This window comes from Narcine bancroftii, chromosome 9 (assembly GCF_036971445.1).
Source record: "Narcine bancroftii isolate sNarBan1 chromosome 9, sNarBan1.hap1, whole genome shotgun sequence".
In the NCBI taxonomy this organism is placed as follows: Eukaryota; Metazoa; Chordata; class Chondrichthyes; order Torpediniformes; family Narcinidae; genus Narcine; species Narcine bancroftii.
In genome coordinates, this window is record NC_091477.1 from 72508333 (window position 1) to 72523955 (window position 15623).

At 41.7% G+C, this 15623-nt stretch overlaps 1 protein-coding gene across 11 annotated transcripts in view; it reads left to right on the plus strand.

Moving 5' to 3' along the window:
- The window catches only part of farp2 (FERM, RhoGEF and pleckstrin domain protein 2), a 187911-nt gene that overhangs the window by 121497 nt on the left and 50791 nt on the right, over positions 1–15623 (plus strand). For 10 of the 11 annotated variants that reach the window (XR_011344030.1, XM_069896453.1, XM_069896458.1 and 7 more), the window contains 3 exons: positions 8597–8781; positions 12822–12911; positions 15112–15245. Coding sequence is in view for 10 of the 11 variants with exons in the window: in XM_069896453.1 (XP_069752554.1) it covers positions 8597–8781; positions 12822–12911; positions 15112–15245 (409 nt within the window). In the remaining variant the exon portion in view is untranslated. The remainder of the gene's footprint in view (positions 1–8596; positions 8782–12821; positions 12912–15111; positions 15246–15623) is intronic. The other variant, XM_069896463.1, reaches the window with a different exon arrangement.

Genomic DNA, 15623 nt, shown 5'->3' on the forward strand with positions numbered 1-15623 from the left:
TGTGAGTGTGTGTGTGAGTGTGTGTGTGTGAGTGTGTGTGTGTGAGTGTGTGTGTGTGAGTGTGTGTGTGTGAGTGTGTGTGTGTGAGTGTGTGTGTGTGAGTGTGTGTGTGTGAGTGTGTGTGTGTGAGTGTGTGTGTGTGAGTGTGTGTGTGAGTGTGTGTGTGAGTGTGTGTGTGAGTGTGTGTGTGAGTGTGTGTGTGCGTGTGTGTGTGCGTGTGTGTGTGCGTGTGTGTGTGCGTGTGTGTGTGCGTGTGCGTGTGCGAGTGTGCGTGTGCGTGTGTGTGTGTGTGAGTTTTCGGCAGCTTGTTTTGGAATAGTTTTCCATGAGGCTCCAAATCATAGAAGGCCACATACAAGTACATTATAGTTGTTTTTAACCACAATCTCTTTCCTGCTATCATCTTGGCCTAGGAATCCATAGAAATCTCTATTCTTGCACAGTAAATACTTTTAAAAATTGTTTTAAAGCACTGATGTTGCCGAATAGGGAATTGTGGAGTTAAGTAGGTTTAAGTTAGTGTTGCAGAGGCAGGTTATCTGATATCATTTGCAAAATGGAGAGCCACAGATTGAATCTGGCAAAGAATGGGCTGAGGCTGCTGTGCAGTGGTTTGAAGATGGTTTTTGTTTATCTCTCCCTTCTTTAACTGTCACTAAAAGCACAATGTTGTTTGCGAAGGCAAAGAGAAGAGGAAATACAAGTGCTTTTCATGGACATTGCTGACTGATCTTCACGTCGTGTGATTCTCCACAAAATTTTTCTTCTGTTTTTGGATTTTCACAAGCAAGAAACATTTCACCTACACCAAAACCATAAAATAATGATTATATCACATTGATTTCGTGCACGATGTAGATTTTCCACAGATTTTCAACAGGATTATCCTGAATGTATTTGAGAGCCTTTAGGGGTTCATCTCAGCTGAAAGAACATAAGTTTAGCAGCTGTTTGATCTCCTTGGTTGACAAATGAGATCAAGATTTTTGTGGTATGGCAGCACAGAAAAATCCCCAAGTTTTCACTTTAGCTGAAGAAAGCCCTCAATCGATACCATCTTGAGAATCACTATGCTATCAATATTTAGATCTCATAAGTTATAGTAAAGTTCTTACTGTTTTTACTCCTGGATTGAGCAGGTTTGTTTTGTCCTTTTATTCTATTAACCTTCCACTTTAAGGGAAGTTGTTCCATTTCAGTCTCAGCATTTTTTCATCCTGTAACTGCTGCTGCTTGGAGCTCTAGGGTTTTTGTTCACAGTACTCCAGTGAACTAGTGACGCTAACTTTTTCTGAGATATAGTTTTGCATTGACACGGTGTGTGAGGAAAAGCTTATTCATCCTTCGTTGCACACTTGCATCTGCATTTCATTTGCATCTGAAACGTAAATTGCCATTGTTATCATTTCACATTTCCACATGTTCCATAATTAAAGAATATTTTCTGAACAGTTTTTCCTTTGCTAACAATCTAATTTTTCTGGAATCTGATGCAAACTGCTAAGTTTTTAGTTTTTTTTTCCCACTGGGCAAACTTGCTGTAAAGACTTGCATTCATGCTTTGGTTAAAAAGTTCAACTCTTGCCAGTAACTTGCTAATTAGACGATCATGTTAAAGTTGGTACAGTGAATCCAGGGCCTGCTTTAAAAAAACTTTGAGTGCTTTGTTTTCCTGATTTCTTGGTACACAACTGCTGGGATATTTAACTGGGGTCACATAAATTTCATTGGATGGATGTGAAATATCAGATGGGACCACTGGGTGCAGCGCAAGATTCAGCATATTAGTCATGTCCGTGTTCCAAAACCACTCAAACGTGTACAACAAGACCTCCCCATCTTTTCAATTCAGGATATTGCTTTAATGCTCTTTATCTTTTTGAGGTTTCACTGGATCTGATCGATTTGTACTCTGTAGCAAAACAGACAATTTCTTAAACCGTTGTGTAATACTGTTTTCGCGTTTGTCAATGTGAAAATGGCAATATTGTGTAGGAGATGCCGTTTGTACAAAAGTTTAAAATTGCTCACTAGAGGGGTTTTTTGATTTCTTGTGAGTCAGGAGGAGGATAGTATAAAGTTTTAAAAATTATTCAAATTTTATTTGTTTTAATGGAAACTTTTAAGAGAAAGGATGCAGTGGTATGATTCTCTATAAGTGGCCCTTAAAGCTTGTTTAGGTGTTTTGTCCATATGTTTTGTTTGTATCCCTTCCTGTACAAATACTCCTTCCTGACAGTGAGACTTTTTCTAATTTGGCTTTTTGTCACAGTTATTGAGAGAGATGTCAAGGAAGAAGCTCAGAGTCTGTGCTGACCTTGAACTGACCTTTTTTTTTTGCATCTAGTCCATTTCTAGCGACTACCCCCACCCTGCCTTTCCTCAAATTCTGTCACTCATCTGCACACCAGATAATTTAATGGTCAAAGTCTGTGTTGGGATGTGGAAGGAAATCAGAGGAGGAGGAGGAAACTCAAGGTCGCAGGTTGAATGTGCCACCTCCATACAAACAACACCTGAGGTCAGGATTGAACGAGGGTCACTGGAGCTGTGAGGCATCTGCTTTACTGGCTGTGCCACCTTTAGTGCTGGAAAATACCAATGCGTACAGTAATTTCAAAATGAAATAGCCCTTGTGATTTAAAAAAAATCTTTGATACATGTTCTAAATTGTTGAATATAATAGAATTCTAAATGGCACCTAAGGGCCAGTTAAATTTCTGAAAAGTTGATTGGAGAGCATAATATTATTGGTATATATTATTCCATTCTTTATTTAAACTGACCTTTTCTATAGCCTGTTGTAGTTGATGCATTCTACATATCTTTTCAGAAATGTTTATTTCCTCCTCTCCAAATGTTCTTCCTTTCAGCTCCTCCTGCATTGTTGAGAGGGATCAGAGCCCTGCTCTTTCTGTGTGGATATTTAAAGCCTATTTCAACACTGGCATTTGCTGAGGTTGATCCTTGTATGTATTTTTCACATCAAGAAAGGAAATGCCCAGAGCCACACCCAACTAAATATAAGATGGAGAATCTATGATATCACTGCACGTGGTTTACCTCCAGGCTTCAGGGCAAGAATGGATTTCGTTGCCCCTGATTCTTTAGGAAAATCTGCTCGGAGTTGTGTTTTTAGAATGGCAATGCTTTTGGTTAGCACTTATTGGTGCACATTTAATTAGTAATTTTTCCAGGTTAAGGTCAATAGTAATTGAAAACTGGTTCATTCAACTTTTTTGGATATTTGTACTTTTCTCTGTGTTTCTGTTAAGAAGAGTGTGACTAGTCCTGCTTTTTTAAAAAAAAAAGAGTTTTGGCCCCAGTAGCAGATTTGGGAGCATACAGATAATAGCTACAGCACTGACATGAAGTGAAGATGTTGGGGTAGAACGTTAAAATCACACCCTGGTTTCTGAGATAAACCTTTGCTGTACAGATTGTTTTTGAAGGGCAGAACTGAAAGCAGTAGACAGATATAAGGAGACTCTGCAACATTTTAAGGCATGCAGGTAATGAAACTTAAAATGGTATGTCACTGAAGTTTTAAAATAATGCACCAAAATATATATCATTCAGAGCAAAAGAGAGGGGTTGAAGTCCTGAATTAAGTTAGCAGATTGGAATGGATATATCTCTTGAGCTCTAAAATATATCTCCATTTTGCCAAAACCGATGACACAGACAAAGGGTAAAACAATCAATTTGTATTTAGACTTGTGTATTAAATAATAGAGTGGGAGATGATCAGGAGCTTGTTCTGAGGATTGAAGTGTCTCTACATCTGTCCATAAAGTAAGACTATGTATCTGTTAGAAAATTGCCAAATTGGAAGAAAGATATTTTAAATTAAAAAAAAAACACAAGGGGAAATGGCAAGCAGAATTTTAAAAAGTTCCATCTTTGACAATTTTTTCCCACTTAAGTGAGTTAGATTTTGATTTTTAAAAATTAATTTGGAAGTATTTCTGTAAAATCAAGATTCAGAAACTAAAATCAGAGGCATCTGCAATTATTTGGCAGGTGCTTGAGTCTTCAGAGCCCAGTTCAGTCTCATAGTTGAGTGTGCATTGTTCAAAGGACCTTTTAATCTATTTCTATTGTCCAGCAACTTAAAATAATGAGGTCTTATGCTCTTACTCTAGTATACTGGATACTGCACACACAATGTGGTCCCCTTTTCACTGGAGAACCCAGTGCAAGTTGGGATATTGCTTCATAGAGCACCATGTTCATTCTGCACACACAACCCTGAGCTCCCATTTGCTGCCACTTTTAATTCCCTTTGCTGCTCTCATTCTGCCACCACAAGGCTCAACATAGCATTTGAGGACAAAAAATCCTTTAGATCTGGGAAATCGGAAATGAAAACTGAAGACATTCAGTGGATCAGAACGAGAAGCAGATAATGTTTTGGATCCTCGGGCCTTTGTCACTATCTGTAAACGCTGAAGGGTCTCGGACCTGCAGCATTAACTGCTCTCTTTTCCCAGGTGCTGCCCAACCTGCTGAGTGTATCAGTATTTTTCTCTCATTGAGTTTATAAGCTTGTGGAAACAGCATCCCATCTTCTGTCTTGGCAATTTCAGACCTTCTGAGCTTTGCATGACTTGCTTTTCCTGTTTGTATCAAAACTGAACGGTTCTTCTGGAGACCTATCTGTGACATGGACAGTTTTTCTCACTCCATTCGCACCACTTGACCTGTATTTCCTGCAGCTGTGCATTTTGTATAAAGTGTCCCTTTGTTGGGTTTGCTCTCTAAATTCCCTTATTAACCTATCAACTGTCTAACTTGGCCTATGGCTCATTTCCAGAGCAAGTCCAGGGTTCCTATATCAGAACTATTCTCTTGCTCTCTCTCCCATTTTTTTCATCTTCTTTGCAATTTAAAGTAAATATTTTCTTTCTTTCCTGGTTCCGCATAATGCTGCTGCCATCTTCTGTTGATATTATCACCCTATCAATAACATTGCTGTCGCTTTTGATAGTCTTGTTTTTAGAGCTAAGGCATGGTAGCAGGTCCTTCTGGCCCACCCAAATATGCCCATGTGACCAATTTACCTTCTAACCCCGTGCATCTTTGGAACATGGGAGGAAACCGGAGCGCCTGGAGAAGTCTATGTGGAGAATGTAAGAACTCCTTGCAGACAGTGGTGGATTTGAATCTGGGTTGCTGGAATAACATTATGCTAACTGTGCCATCTAATTATTGTGCTATTGGAAATCCGAGTGTACCCCTGCAATGCATGGAGAAGAACTGTATGCGTTGTGCTTCATCCTGACAGGAATCTGTTGGTTCCATTGAATTACTCTCCACAATGTTAAACCGATCAGTGAACGGAAGATCGGAGTTTGTAATGTTCTCAGCCTTTTGTGCTCCTGGGCAATTGCATTCCCAATCCAGGCCGTGATTCAAACAGTCAGTATACTTTTAACAGTGCAGATGCAGGAGTTTGATAGAGTGCGATGACTTGCCAAATTCCCTGAGCAAGACAGGTGTTGGTTGGCATGCCTTCTTCATGGTTGCCTCGATGACGTCTCCCGGAGAGGTTTTCTGAGGTGGGGGAGGTTCTTTTGAGGTGGTGTGTAGCAATGGGGTTTGAGGTCTTGGATGAGACATGGGACAAGGTAATAGGTATGTTGGAATGTGAACTGGGAAGTAGTTGTGCTGTGTTAATGCTGGGTGTCTGCAGATAGAGGACTGATGTGGGGATTATGAGCACAAAAGAGAGTCCGACTTGGCACAGTTAAAGATGTACCTGGAGCATCGAAGAGAGGGAACAAGACAAGGTGCTGTTGGAGTGTTCCTTGTGTGAAAACCAGGATACATGGCTGGCTTATGAATGTGCCAAGTTCTGCAGTAACAAAAATTAGGAATAGCCACATGGGATCAATAGAAATGAAATTCCAGTGAGTATAGGTTGTGCCAAGAATGTCATAGATAAGATAAAAGAGGGTGATGGTGGAAGTGATGTTGGTGGATATATAATCTGGAGTTCCTGTCCTAATTGCTACTGAGTGTGTGTATATGGGCATATGTCTGTGCGTGTTATATGTTACTGTCATCACTCTAACTCCACAAAGGTGGTTAACAATAATTATTGGTACTTGTGGCAAGAAATCAGGGCATCATGCAGCTTATCGTACCCATGCCAACCAAAATATCCCACCCACTTGAGTCCCACCTGCTGATATTTGGCCCGCATCTCTCTAAACCCATCCTGTCCATAGACCCATCCAAAGGCTGCAAAGACGGTAGAATTGGAGTGGTATTGATGTTGAGAAAGGAGTCCATTGTTTAAATAACACTTAGTCATGTGGGAATAGAATATAAAATCATAAAAGTTCATGCTTGATTCAATTGAAAATTTGGTGACATTTCTGTTCCCTGCATGTTCATTTGTCCATTTAGAACATTCTTAAACAATATTTTATCTACTTCCACCACTACTCCTGGCAGCCTGTTCCAGGTACCTACCACTCTGGGTGTTTCAGGAAAAACATCCCCTCTCCACTTTGAATGCATGTCTTCTAACGTTTGACATTTTTGTCTGAGAATAAAGATTGTGACCGTCCACGTACTTGATGCTTCTCATAACTTTATAAACTTCTAAAAGGACATCTCTCGGCCTCCGATGCTCGAGAGAAAACAGCACAAGTTTGTCCAACCTCCTAGCTTGTGTATCTTCTTATCCAGATGGCAACCTGGTAAGCCTTGTCTGTATCCCTTCCAAAACCTCCACATTTTTCCTGTAATGGGGTGACCAGAATTGCACACAATAAACATGCACGTTGTTGGGTTAATTGGTCATTGTAAGTTACCCCTGGTATTTGGAATATTGTCTTCAGTTTTGGTCACCGTGCTGCAGAAAAGCTGTAAAGCTGGACAGGGTGCAGAGAAGATTTTCAAGATTCCAGATTCTTTTGTTGTAACATTACATGAAATTTCCTTTACAGTAAGGCAGACAAAGATTCCCCATCAGGAGAAATTTCCTGGCAACCCTTACAGTCAGAGAAAGAAGGAAAGGAGAGTTTTTTCTCTTTCCCCCCCCCCCTCCCCCCCCTGAATGTCCATGGATTCGCTCCCACACAGCCGCACAGACTTTAGTCCAAGCCATCAGCGACTCGAGCTCCAGATTCAAACCTCTGAAACGATCAGAAAGCCCTCGGCACTCTCTTGCGTCCATGTTCCAATACCTGATACCCCTTGAGCCAGTCTCCAGCAGCCTTTTTGTGCGAGTCCCTTGACCACAGTCGCCATAGGCTGCAGCCTGCAAGATGTTGCCAGAACTCTAGGCCTGAGCTATAGGGAGAGGGTAAGCAGGATGGTGGTTTATTCATTGGCCCATAAGAGGATTTTGTAGACATGTACAAAATCATGAGAATAGATAGGGTGAACAGTCTTTTGTCTGTATCCAGAGCACATGATTTAACAAGAATCTGAGGTGTAGCATTTTACCTAGGGTGGTGGGTGTGTGGAATGAACTGCTGGAGGTGGTGGTGCAGGTAGGTTTAAGAAAACATTGCCTGGATCCATGGACAAATTGAGTTTAGAGAGATGCAGGCCAAACATCGGCAGGTGGGACTCGTGTGGGTGGTACATTTTGGTTGGCATGGGTGCGATAAGCTGAAGGGCCTGTTTCCATGCTGTATGACTCCATGTCCCTGTGGAGGTGAGGGGAGAATCGAGCAGGATCAGCTGAGAATGGTGGGGATTTAGAAAAAGGGATTAATGAAAGATTAGTGCAAATGACAAATTATTGGCCGGCAAGGACTTAGTGGGCTGAAGGACCTGTTCTGTGTTGTATCTCTGTGATACAATGACTAAGGACTTTTCTCTTTGGAGCACAGAAGGATGAAAGGAGACTTGATAGAAGTCTACAAGATTATGAGAGGCATTGATAGGGTGGACCCAGTGCCTGTTTCCAAGGGCAGGATCAGCGAACACCAGATGACATATGTACAAAGTGGAGGGAGGGAAGTTTAGGGGAGACATCCGGGATAATTTTTTTAAATTTTTTTTACAGAGTTGTGGGTGCCTGAATGCCAGTGGTGGAGGCTAAAACACTGGGGGCATTTAAATGACTCTTAGATGAAAGAAAAGTAGAGGGTTATGTGGTCGGGAGGGTTTAATACTTTTTCAGAAGAAATGTATGGGTTGGCTCAACATCGGGTCTCAAATGGCCTGTACTGTGTTGTACTATTCTATGGCTGTATCTGTGCTGTAATCAATCTACCAGAGGGCAATGTTGAACCAAAACTTTGGAACTGCTTGGAATCTGAAAGGGAGAGTAAATATTATACAAGGTGAGTTTCAGTGGGGTGAGTGGCCTTTTCATTTCAAATACTTGGTGCGTTGTGGAATAATTAACAGATGTGGTAACAGATAATTCCTAAAATGCAGTATTTGTTGCTGCAGATCCTTAATTGTTCAGAATGTGATCTTGAAATTGTATGTGCAATCTAGATCTTAATCTGAGAGAGCATCCACATTCTTTGCAATGTGTATGACTATTCATTCTATAGGTTAGCAGCCCATGCATATTGATTTGTGTTTCCAAGATGTCTTATTTTGTATTTCCAACCTGTTTCAGGTGATTTGGTTGACAGTCTTCAACTCTCCCCTCTTGCTCCAAGGAGTGCTCTCAATGTGTTGGTTCCTGGACCCCAGATGTCCAATCTGAATTTGTCACCTCAGACTCTGTCTCCTTTGCAGAGCCCAATTCTCAGTGATATCGGGAGCACAAAGGCAGACGATGAAGAAGAAGATCATCGAAAGGTGAGGCTGGGGAATGTTTTGCATGCTTATTATTGGGAAGGAAGGCACTTGTGATGCCTTGTATAATTTTCGGTTTGCAGAGCAAAGATGTGTGTCTATCGCAAAGAGTTTTTCAGAAGTAGGTTGTTCAGATTTGAGCATCAAAGGTACCAGGTCTGAGGTAGATCTACTGAGCTGAGAAATGGGAAGACAAAATAATGAGACAAGATATTTCATCTATTAAATCAGTGATTTCGGAGTAAGAGTCACAGAAATGAGTTTATTGCTGTTGGGCAAACTACATACACAGCAAAATTCTTACTTTCTACAGCTGGAGCAAGTACTTTGCAAAGGTTTAAAAAAAACTTCAATAGTATTCTTTAAAGCAAATACCTACAATAGATGGATAGTTAATAAATATTCAGTTATCATATTGCAAGAAAAAACAGCTAATGTAACAATAGTACAAGTAGACATTTTGTGGTGTCGGTGCAGTCCTGATTAATGTAACAGGGAGGTTGCAAAGTCACTTTTTATGCATTAGGGTAACTGAATATTTATTATCTATCTACCTTTTGTGTTTATGAAATTCAATTAAGTATGTCATTGTAGTTCTTAGTTGTTTTGTGTGTGTTTATTTACAAGGTACCTGTTTGACTGCAGAAAGTGAGAAATATGCATGACTGAGTTTATAGAAAATTTAGCATACTACTGATTCAAGATTTATTGTCAGAATGCATACATGACATTGCATACGACCTTGAGATTCTTTTACAGAATCAGAATTTATTGTCATGAACAAGCCCTGAAATTCATTGTTTTGCTGCAGCGTCACAATGCAAACATTTACATAAAACACCTTACAAAAATAAATAAAACATAGTGCATTAAAAGGCAGTGTCTTTGTTCATTGACCACCGCCAGTGGACTGATATCGCCTCAAACCGTGCATCTTGGCGCCTCACAGTTCGGCAGGCAGCAACCTCCTTTGAAGAAGACCGCAGAGCCCGCCTCACTGACAAAAGACAAAGGAGGAAAAACCCAACTCCCAACCCCAACCAACCAATTTTCCCCTGCAACCGCTGCAACCGTGTCTGCCTGTCCCGCATCGGACTTGTCAGCCACAATCGAGCCTGCAGCTGACATGGACTTTTACCCCCTCCATAAATCTTCGTCCGTGAAGCCAAGCCAAAGAATTCAGGAAATAGTTGACAGCAGGGAAGAAGCTGTCCTTGTGCCGCTGAGGGCTCGTTTTCAGGCTCCTGTACCTTTTTCCCGATGGTAGCAGAGTGATGGTAGCTGCTGAAGACCCAACTGCGCTGGGTGGGTCACGTCTCCAGAATGGAGGACCATCGCCTTCCCAAGATAGTGTTCTATGGCGAGCTCTCCACTGGCCACCGAGACAGAGGTGCATCAAAGAAGAGGTACAAGGACTGCTTAAAGAAATCTCTTGGTGCCTGCCACATTGACCACTGCCAGTGGGCTGATATGGCCTCCAACCGTGCATCTTGGCGCCTCACAGTTCGGCGGGCTGCAACCTCCTTCGAAGAAGAGCGCAGAGCCCACCTCACTGACAAAAGACAAAGGAGGAAAAACCCAACACCCAACCCCAACCAACCAATTTTCCCTTGCAACCGCTGCAACCGTGCCTGCCTGTTCCGCATCGGACTTGTCAGTCACCAACGAGCCTGCAGCAGACTTGGACATACCCTTCCATAAATCTTCGTCCGTGAAGCCAAGCCAAAGAAGAAAAGAGCAGAGTGAAGAGGGCATGGCCTGGGAGGTGGGGGTCCTTGAGGATAGAGGCTGATATTTTAAAGTCTGCTTCATGTGGATCTCCTCGATGGAGTGAAGTCTGGTGCCTGTGATGTCACAGGCCATGTTAACAACCCTCGAATTTTTTCTTGTCCAGAGAGTTGGCGTCTCCATACTAGATAGAGTCGCAACCAGCCAGAATGCTCTCCACGGTACACCTGTAGAAGTTTTCAAGAGTCCTTGGTGACATACCGAATCTCCTTGAACACCTCACAAAATATAGGCTATGGTGAGCCTTTGTGATTGCATCCAGGACAGATCCTCGGAGATGTTGACATCCAGGAATTTGAAGTTCTTGACCTCCAGACAAAGCTGAAATCCTGGAGGTGAGGCAGAATTACCACATTGGCAGAGCAAAAAAAAGGAATCAACATACAAATGTAAGCAAATAAAGAAATGTAAGCAAACTGCAATTCAAAAAAAGAACTAACACATGAAGGGAAAATGGAATTAAGTGTATTCAGTACACTTTCCAATAGTCTGGAAAACCTCCTTGTCCAGCACCACCAAAATTTTGAAGGTTTTCTATATTTTCTGGGACTGAACTATTCATAGGTCTTACCTTTGCGAGTTCTTCCAAAGTTCATCACTTCTCACTAATCAACATTAAATTCCGTCTGCCATTGCTCTGACCATTCTATTAACTGACAAATATCATCCAGAAAAAGGCTGTTCTCCTTGTCATCTGCAAACTTAATTGTGCTTCTAACATTACAGCCAGATGTATAACAAGCAGTGAATGTCCTATGCTACAGCACTGGTCACAGGCTTCCAGTCTGGAAAACAACCTTCTACCATCATCATCTGCCTCCTGCAATGAAGCCAATCTCGGATTTAACTTGTCAAAGGCCTTACTGAAGTCTACAGAGACTACATCCATCACGCTGCTGAATCAGTGAACTAATGTTTTGAAAAATCGATTCAAATTATTCATGCACATTTTCTCATTTTCTTCCCAGAAAATTTATTGTCTCTTTGATTAAACCCTGATTTTTGCCAATAATTTCCCTGCTACTAATGTCAGACAGCTTTCTTCTGAGGAAAACAAACCTACGTACCTAATCCAGTCAGTCCCTACTGCTGAAACATTCCATCTGTCATCAGCTGGTGAAGTTAAAAAAGCTAGTCTGTGGATGCTGGGGCCGAGTGCAATACACAAATGTGCTGGAAAATTTACTATGGGTGCTGTATGGCCAGCTGAGTCTGTCCAATATTGCAATGTGCAGGCAAATTTTCTCCATGTCTTCTTTCCAGTGGAGTCAGGCCCTTCCTACAGTGTAGTGACCAGATCTTCAGACAGTACTCTGGCTGTAGCCGAGCTAATGCTTTTATTGTTTTATATAGCTATGTAAAGAATCAGCTGCCTGCTTGGTTCCTCCTCCCAATTAGGGGGAAAGAAAGATGCCACTTGTAACACACTGATTACTGCCCTGTGTGAACCAGTAAATCCAGGGATTGATTCAGAAACCATGGACTTTTACAGAACATGGTTAGTACAGCATTTTTTAGCACCAATGACCCGGGCTTAAATCCGCTGCTGTCTGTAAGGAATTTATATGTTCTTCCAGTGATGAGGGTTTTCTCTAGGGGCTCTGGTTTCCTCCCACATTCCAAAGACACATGGGGTGGTTGGTTACCTACCTCACTCGGCCTCTTTAAGGGGCAGGAAGTTTCCTGCTCTCTCCCTTGCCTCCTATGGGGAAAGCTGGTTGATACAGTACTCATTCCACCACCTGATTTGACCAGTCACTATGATATCCCAGGCTAGCTTTGGTACAGCCAGATTGATTTGATGATTTCACAGCAATTCATATTTCCAAGTTTTATTTGTGATATTATACTTGGTGTGATAAGGAATGTTCAAGTGCTTGTTGTGAGAGTCTGTTTCCACCACCTACCTTGGTTTTCAACTGGGCAGCATGGTTGACGTAGCAGTGCCTTTACAGCATCAGTCTTAGGGACTAGGGTTCAAATTCCACTGTCAGTAGGGGGTTTTTACATTCTTCCCGTGTCTGTGTGGGTTTTCCCCAGGAGCTCTGGTTTCCTCCCACCATTCGAAACATACAGGGTTTGTAGGTTAATAGGGTGTAAATTGGGCAGCACGGACTCATGGGCTGAAATGACTTCTTACTGTGCTGTATGTCTAAATTTAAATTTAATTTAAAAAGAAATCCTTCCTCTGATCCTCTCTATATCTGAAACCAATGCCCACCACTTAACATCTGATTTTGTTTTGTCTTTTACAGCGTTATCCCACTGATAAGGCATTCTTCATTGCAAAGGAAATCCTGACCACAGAGAGGACCTATCTTAAGGACTTAGAAGTCATCACAGTGGTGAGGAATTTCTGTGGCCTCTCTCATTAATTTGTGAAGTTCTTCAGGATGGTATTCCACTTGCACCTTGATGCTCTCTTTATGGGTCTGCCCTCTACATGGTTGATCACCTGTCCTTTCATTGCAGTTGTTCTTCCATCCGCACCTGGGCTGGGTCTTCTCTCATTTTGACCTCCCAAATAGCCATGGTAGCAAGTAAGAATCAACCCACCCAGCCCCCAAGGCTTAGCAGGTATATCAATGCCATTATTTTATAGGGGTGACCTTTGATATATTGGTGATGATATTTAGGGCAGGAAGGCTATACTGCCTGTTTCATGCAAGACCTTTTATAACTGAACACTGAAGCACATTATTTTAGTGTCATCAGCAAACTTATTCAGCTTGTTTCAGAAATCCTTGTTCAAATTATTTATGTATATAAGAGCACTAACCTTCCAGACCAACCTACCAGTTTGGTACCTTATCAAACACTTTACTAAAAATCCTTATAAATAACGCAAATCCATAAGACCGCAGAGCCCACCTCACTGACAAAAGGCAAAGGAGGAAAAACCCAACACCCAACCCCAACCAACCAATTTTCCCCTGCAACCGTGTCTGCCTGTCCCGCATCGGACTTGTCAGCCACAAACGAGCCTGCAGCTGACGTGGACATTTACCCCCTCCATAAATCTTCGTCCGCGAAGCCAAGCCAAAGAAAAAATAAGAATGGAGCAGAATTAGGCCATTCAGCTAATTGGGATTGCTCTGGCATTCAAATTATGCCTGATGCGTTTTTCTTTTCAACCCCATGTTCACCTGCCTTCTCCCAGTGACCAGAGATGTCTTCACTAATCAAGAACATATCAGCCTCCACTTTAATTCTACCCAATGACGGCATCCCCAGCTATCTCTGCCAATTAATTCTACTTTGAACTGTTACGAGCCCAGAGGACCCCAAAACCCAGCAGCAATTGATATTCACCAAGACAAATGGTTACTTAAACAAAAATTGCTTTTAATTATCTTTAAACATTAAAATAGAATCACACTTTAACTTATCTCTATTGACTTAACTAATCTAACTTAAACCCCTTCTAATTCTAAGTGCACATGTATGTAATGTGTGTGTAAGTTTAGAACAGTCCAATCTCACTTCTCATTCCTCCATGTTTACTGGTTGCAGGCAATTCTTATACTGTGCAAAGAATGTAACATTTATAAAGTTCACCAGGCTTTGGTGCTTGAAAGGTAAATGGTTACTGCTCAGGAAGGTTCTTTTCGGTTTTCAGAGAGATTTTTGTTGTTCCAGGACATCCACAACTGATTTCTTTTTAATCAGTCACTCCAGTGTCTTGCTGACAAAACTAGCCCCTTCAGGGTTCTCCAGATGTTAACCTCTTTCTTTCAGGTCACCACAGAGTTTTTTCTTGTTTCTCTTATTTCAAGTGAAACATTAGGCAACCAGTCCTCTCCTCTTGCATAAACCACAAGGGCTTTGATCAGGCTAAACTAAGAACTCAAATCCGTCTTCCAGTCCCAGCTGCTGTTGCTGGCTGTAACACTGTAGAACTGATTTCTCTCTGCTTGCCAAACCACATGACCCTCTTAGAACAGCACCAGACAATCTGCAGCTCTGACAAGATCTTTCATCTGTTGCCTTTTTGTAAACAACAATCAATTAGTGAAGTCTCTTGGGCACTCTAAAGCTCTTGCAAAGGGTGTGGGCTGATGTGTCTTGCATTAGCAGAGCTTCAGTTTTTCAAATAAGATCTGTTTTAAAGTGTTTCTATGTAACCTACTTTAACAAACCTTTCCCAATTTATCTCCCAAAAACATATCTATATACTCTGTCACAGTACACTCATTTCTTCCCCCAGAAATTCCTGCCATTGCAGATCAAGTGTCTTTCCTGTTGGGCTCCCCTTCCAATCAACTTTGGCCAGCTTCTTTCTTATGCCTCTGTCATGACCTTTACTCAACTGTAATACCGGCACATCCGATTTTAGGATTTCTCTGTTGGATTGCAGAGTGAACATCATCTGCCGTGCCCTTGACTTTCCTCTTTGTCATCTCTTTTAAAAAAAAATGCAATCAAGTGCGTGAGAAATGATTTGTCATGTACAAATCCATGCTGGTCCTATTGTTAACTTTGGAATGTGTCTTCTCCATGAATGGCACTGCCTTGGTACTAATCTTTGTTCTCTCTCTTTCTCAGTGGTTTCGGAGTGCAGTTATCAAAGAGAATGCGATGCCGGAGGGATTAATGAGTCTGCTGTTTTCTAACATTGACCCGATTTACGAATTTCATCGGGGATTTCTGAAGGAGATTGAGCAGAGGTTGGCTCTTTGGTGAGTTCCTTTGGTCCTTGTTCTGCAGAGGAAGCTGTGTTCTTAACTGCACATTCAGCAATGCTGAACAGTAACCACAGCACAAAGCTATGAGGGTTGCCCCACAATCAACACCTGGATCAGTGTGAAAGTGGGGCAGACCAGTTGTGCCAAAAGACCTGCTCTCATGCTGCAGCCCTGTGTGGGTCTACGAGAACAGAGTGCCATTTCAGATAACAACCCTTTATCTACCTCTTGTCTCCAAGTAGAATATAATTGTATAAACCACCTCATAGTGAACTATATTCTGTATAACTGTATAACTATTTTCTGTATAACTAACTGTTGAATCAGCTCATTACATTCCTTGTTCCTCCATTTTTAAATGCTGGTCTGCCT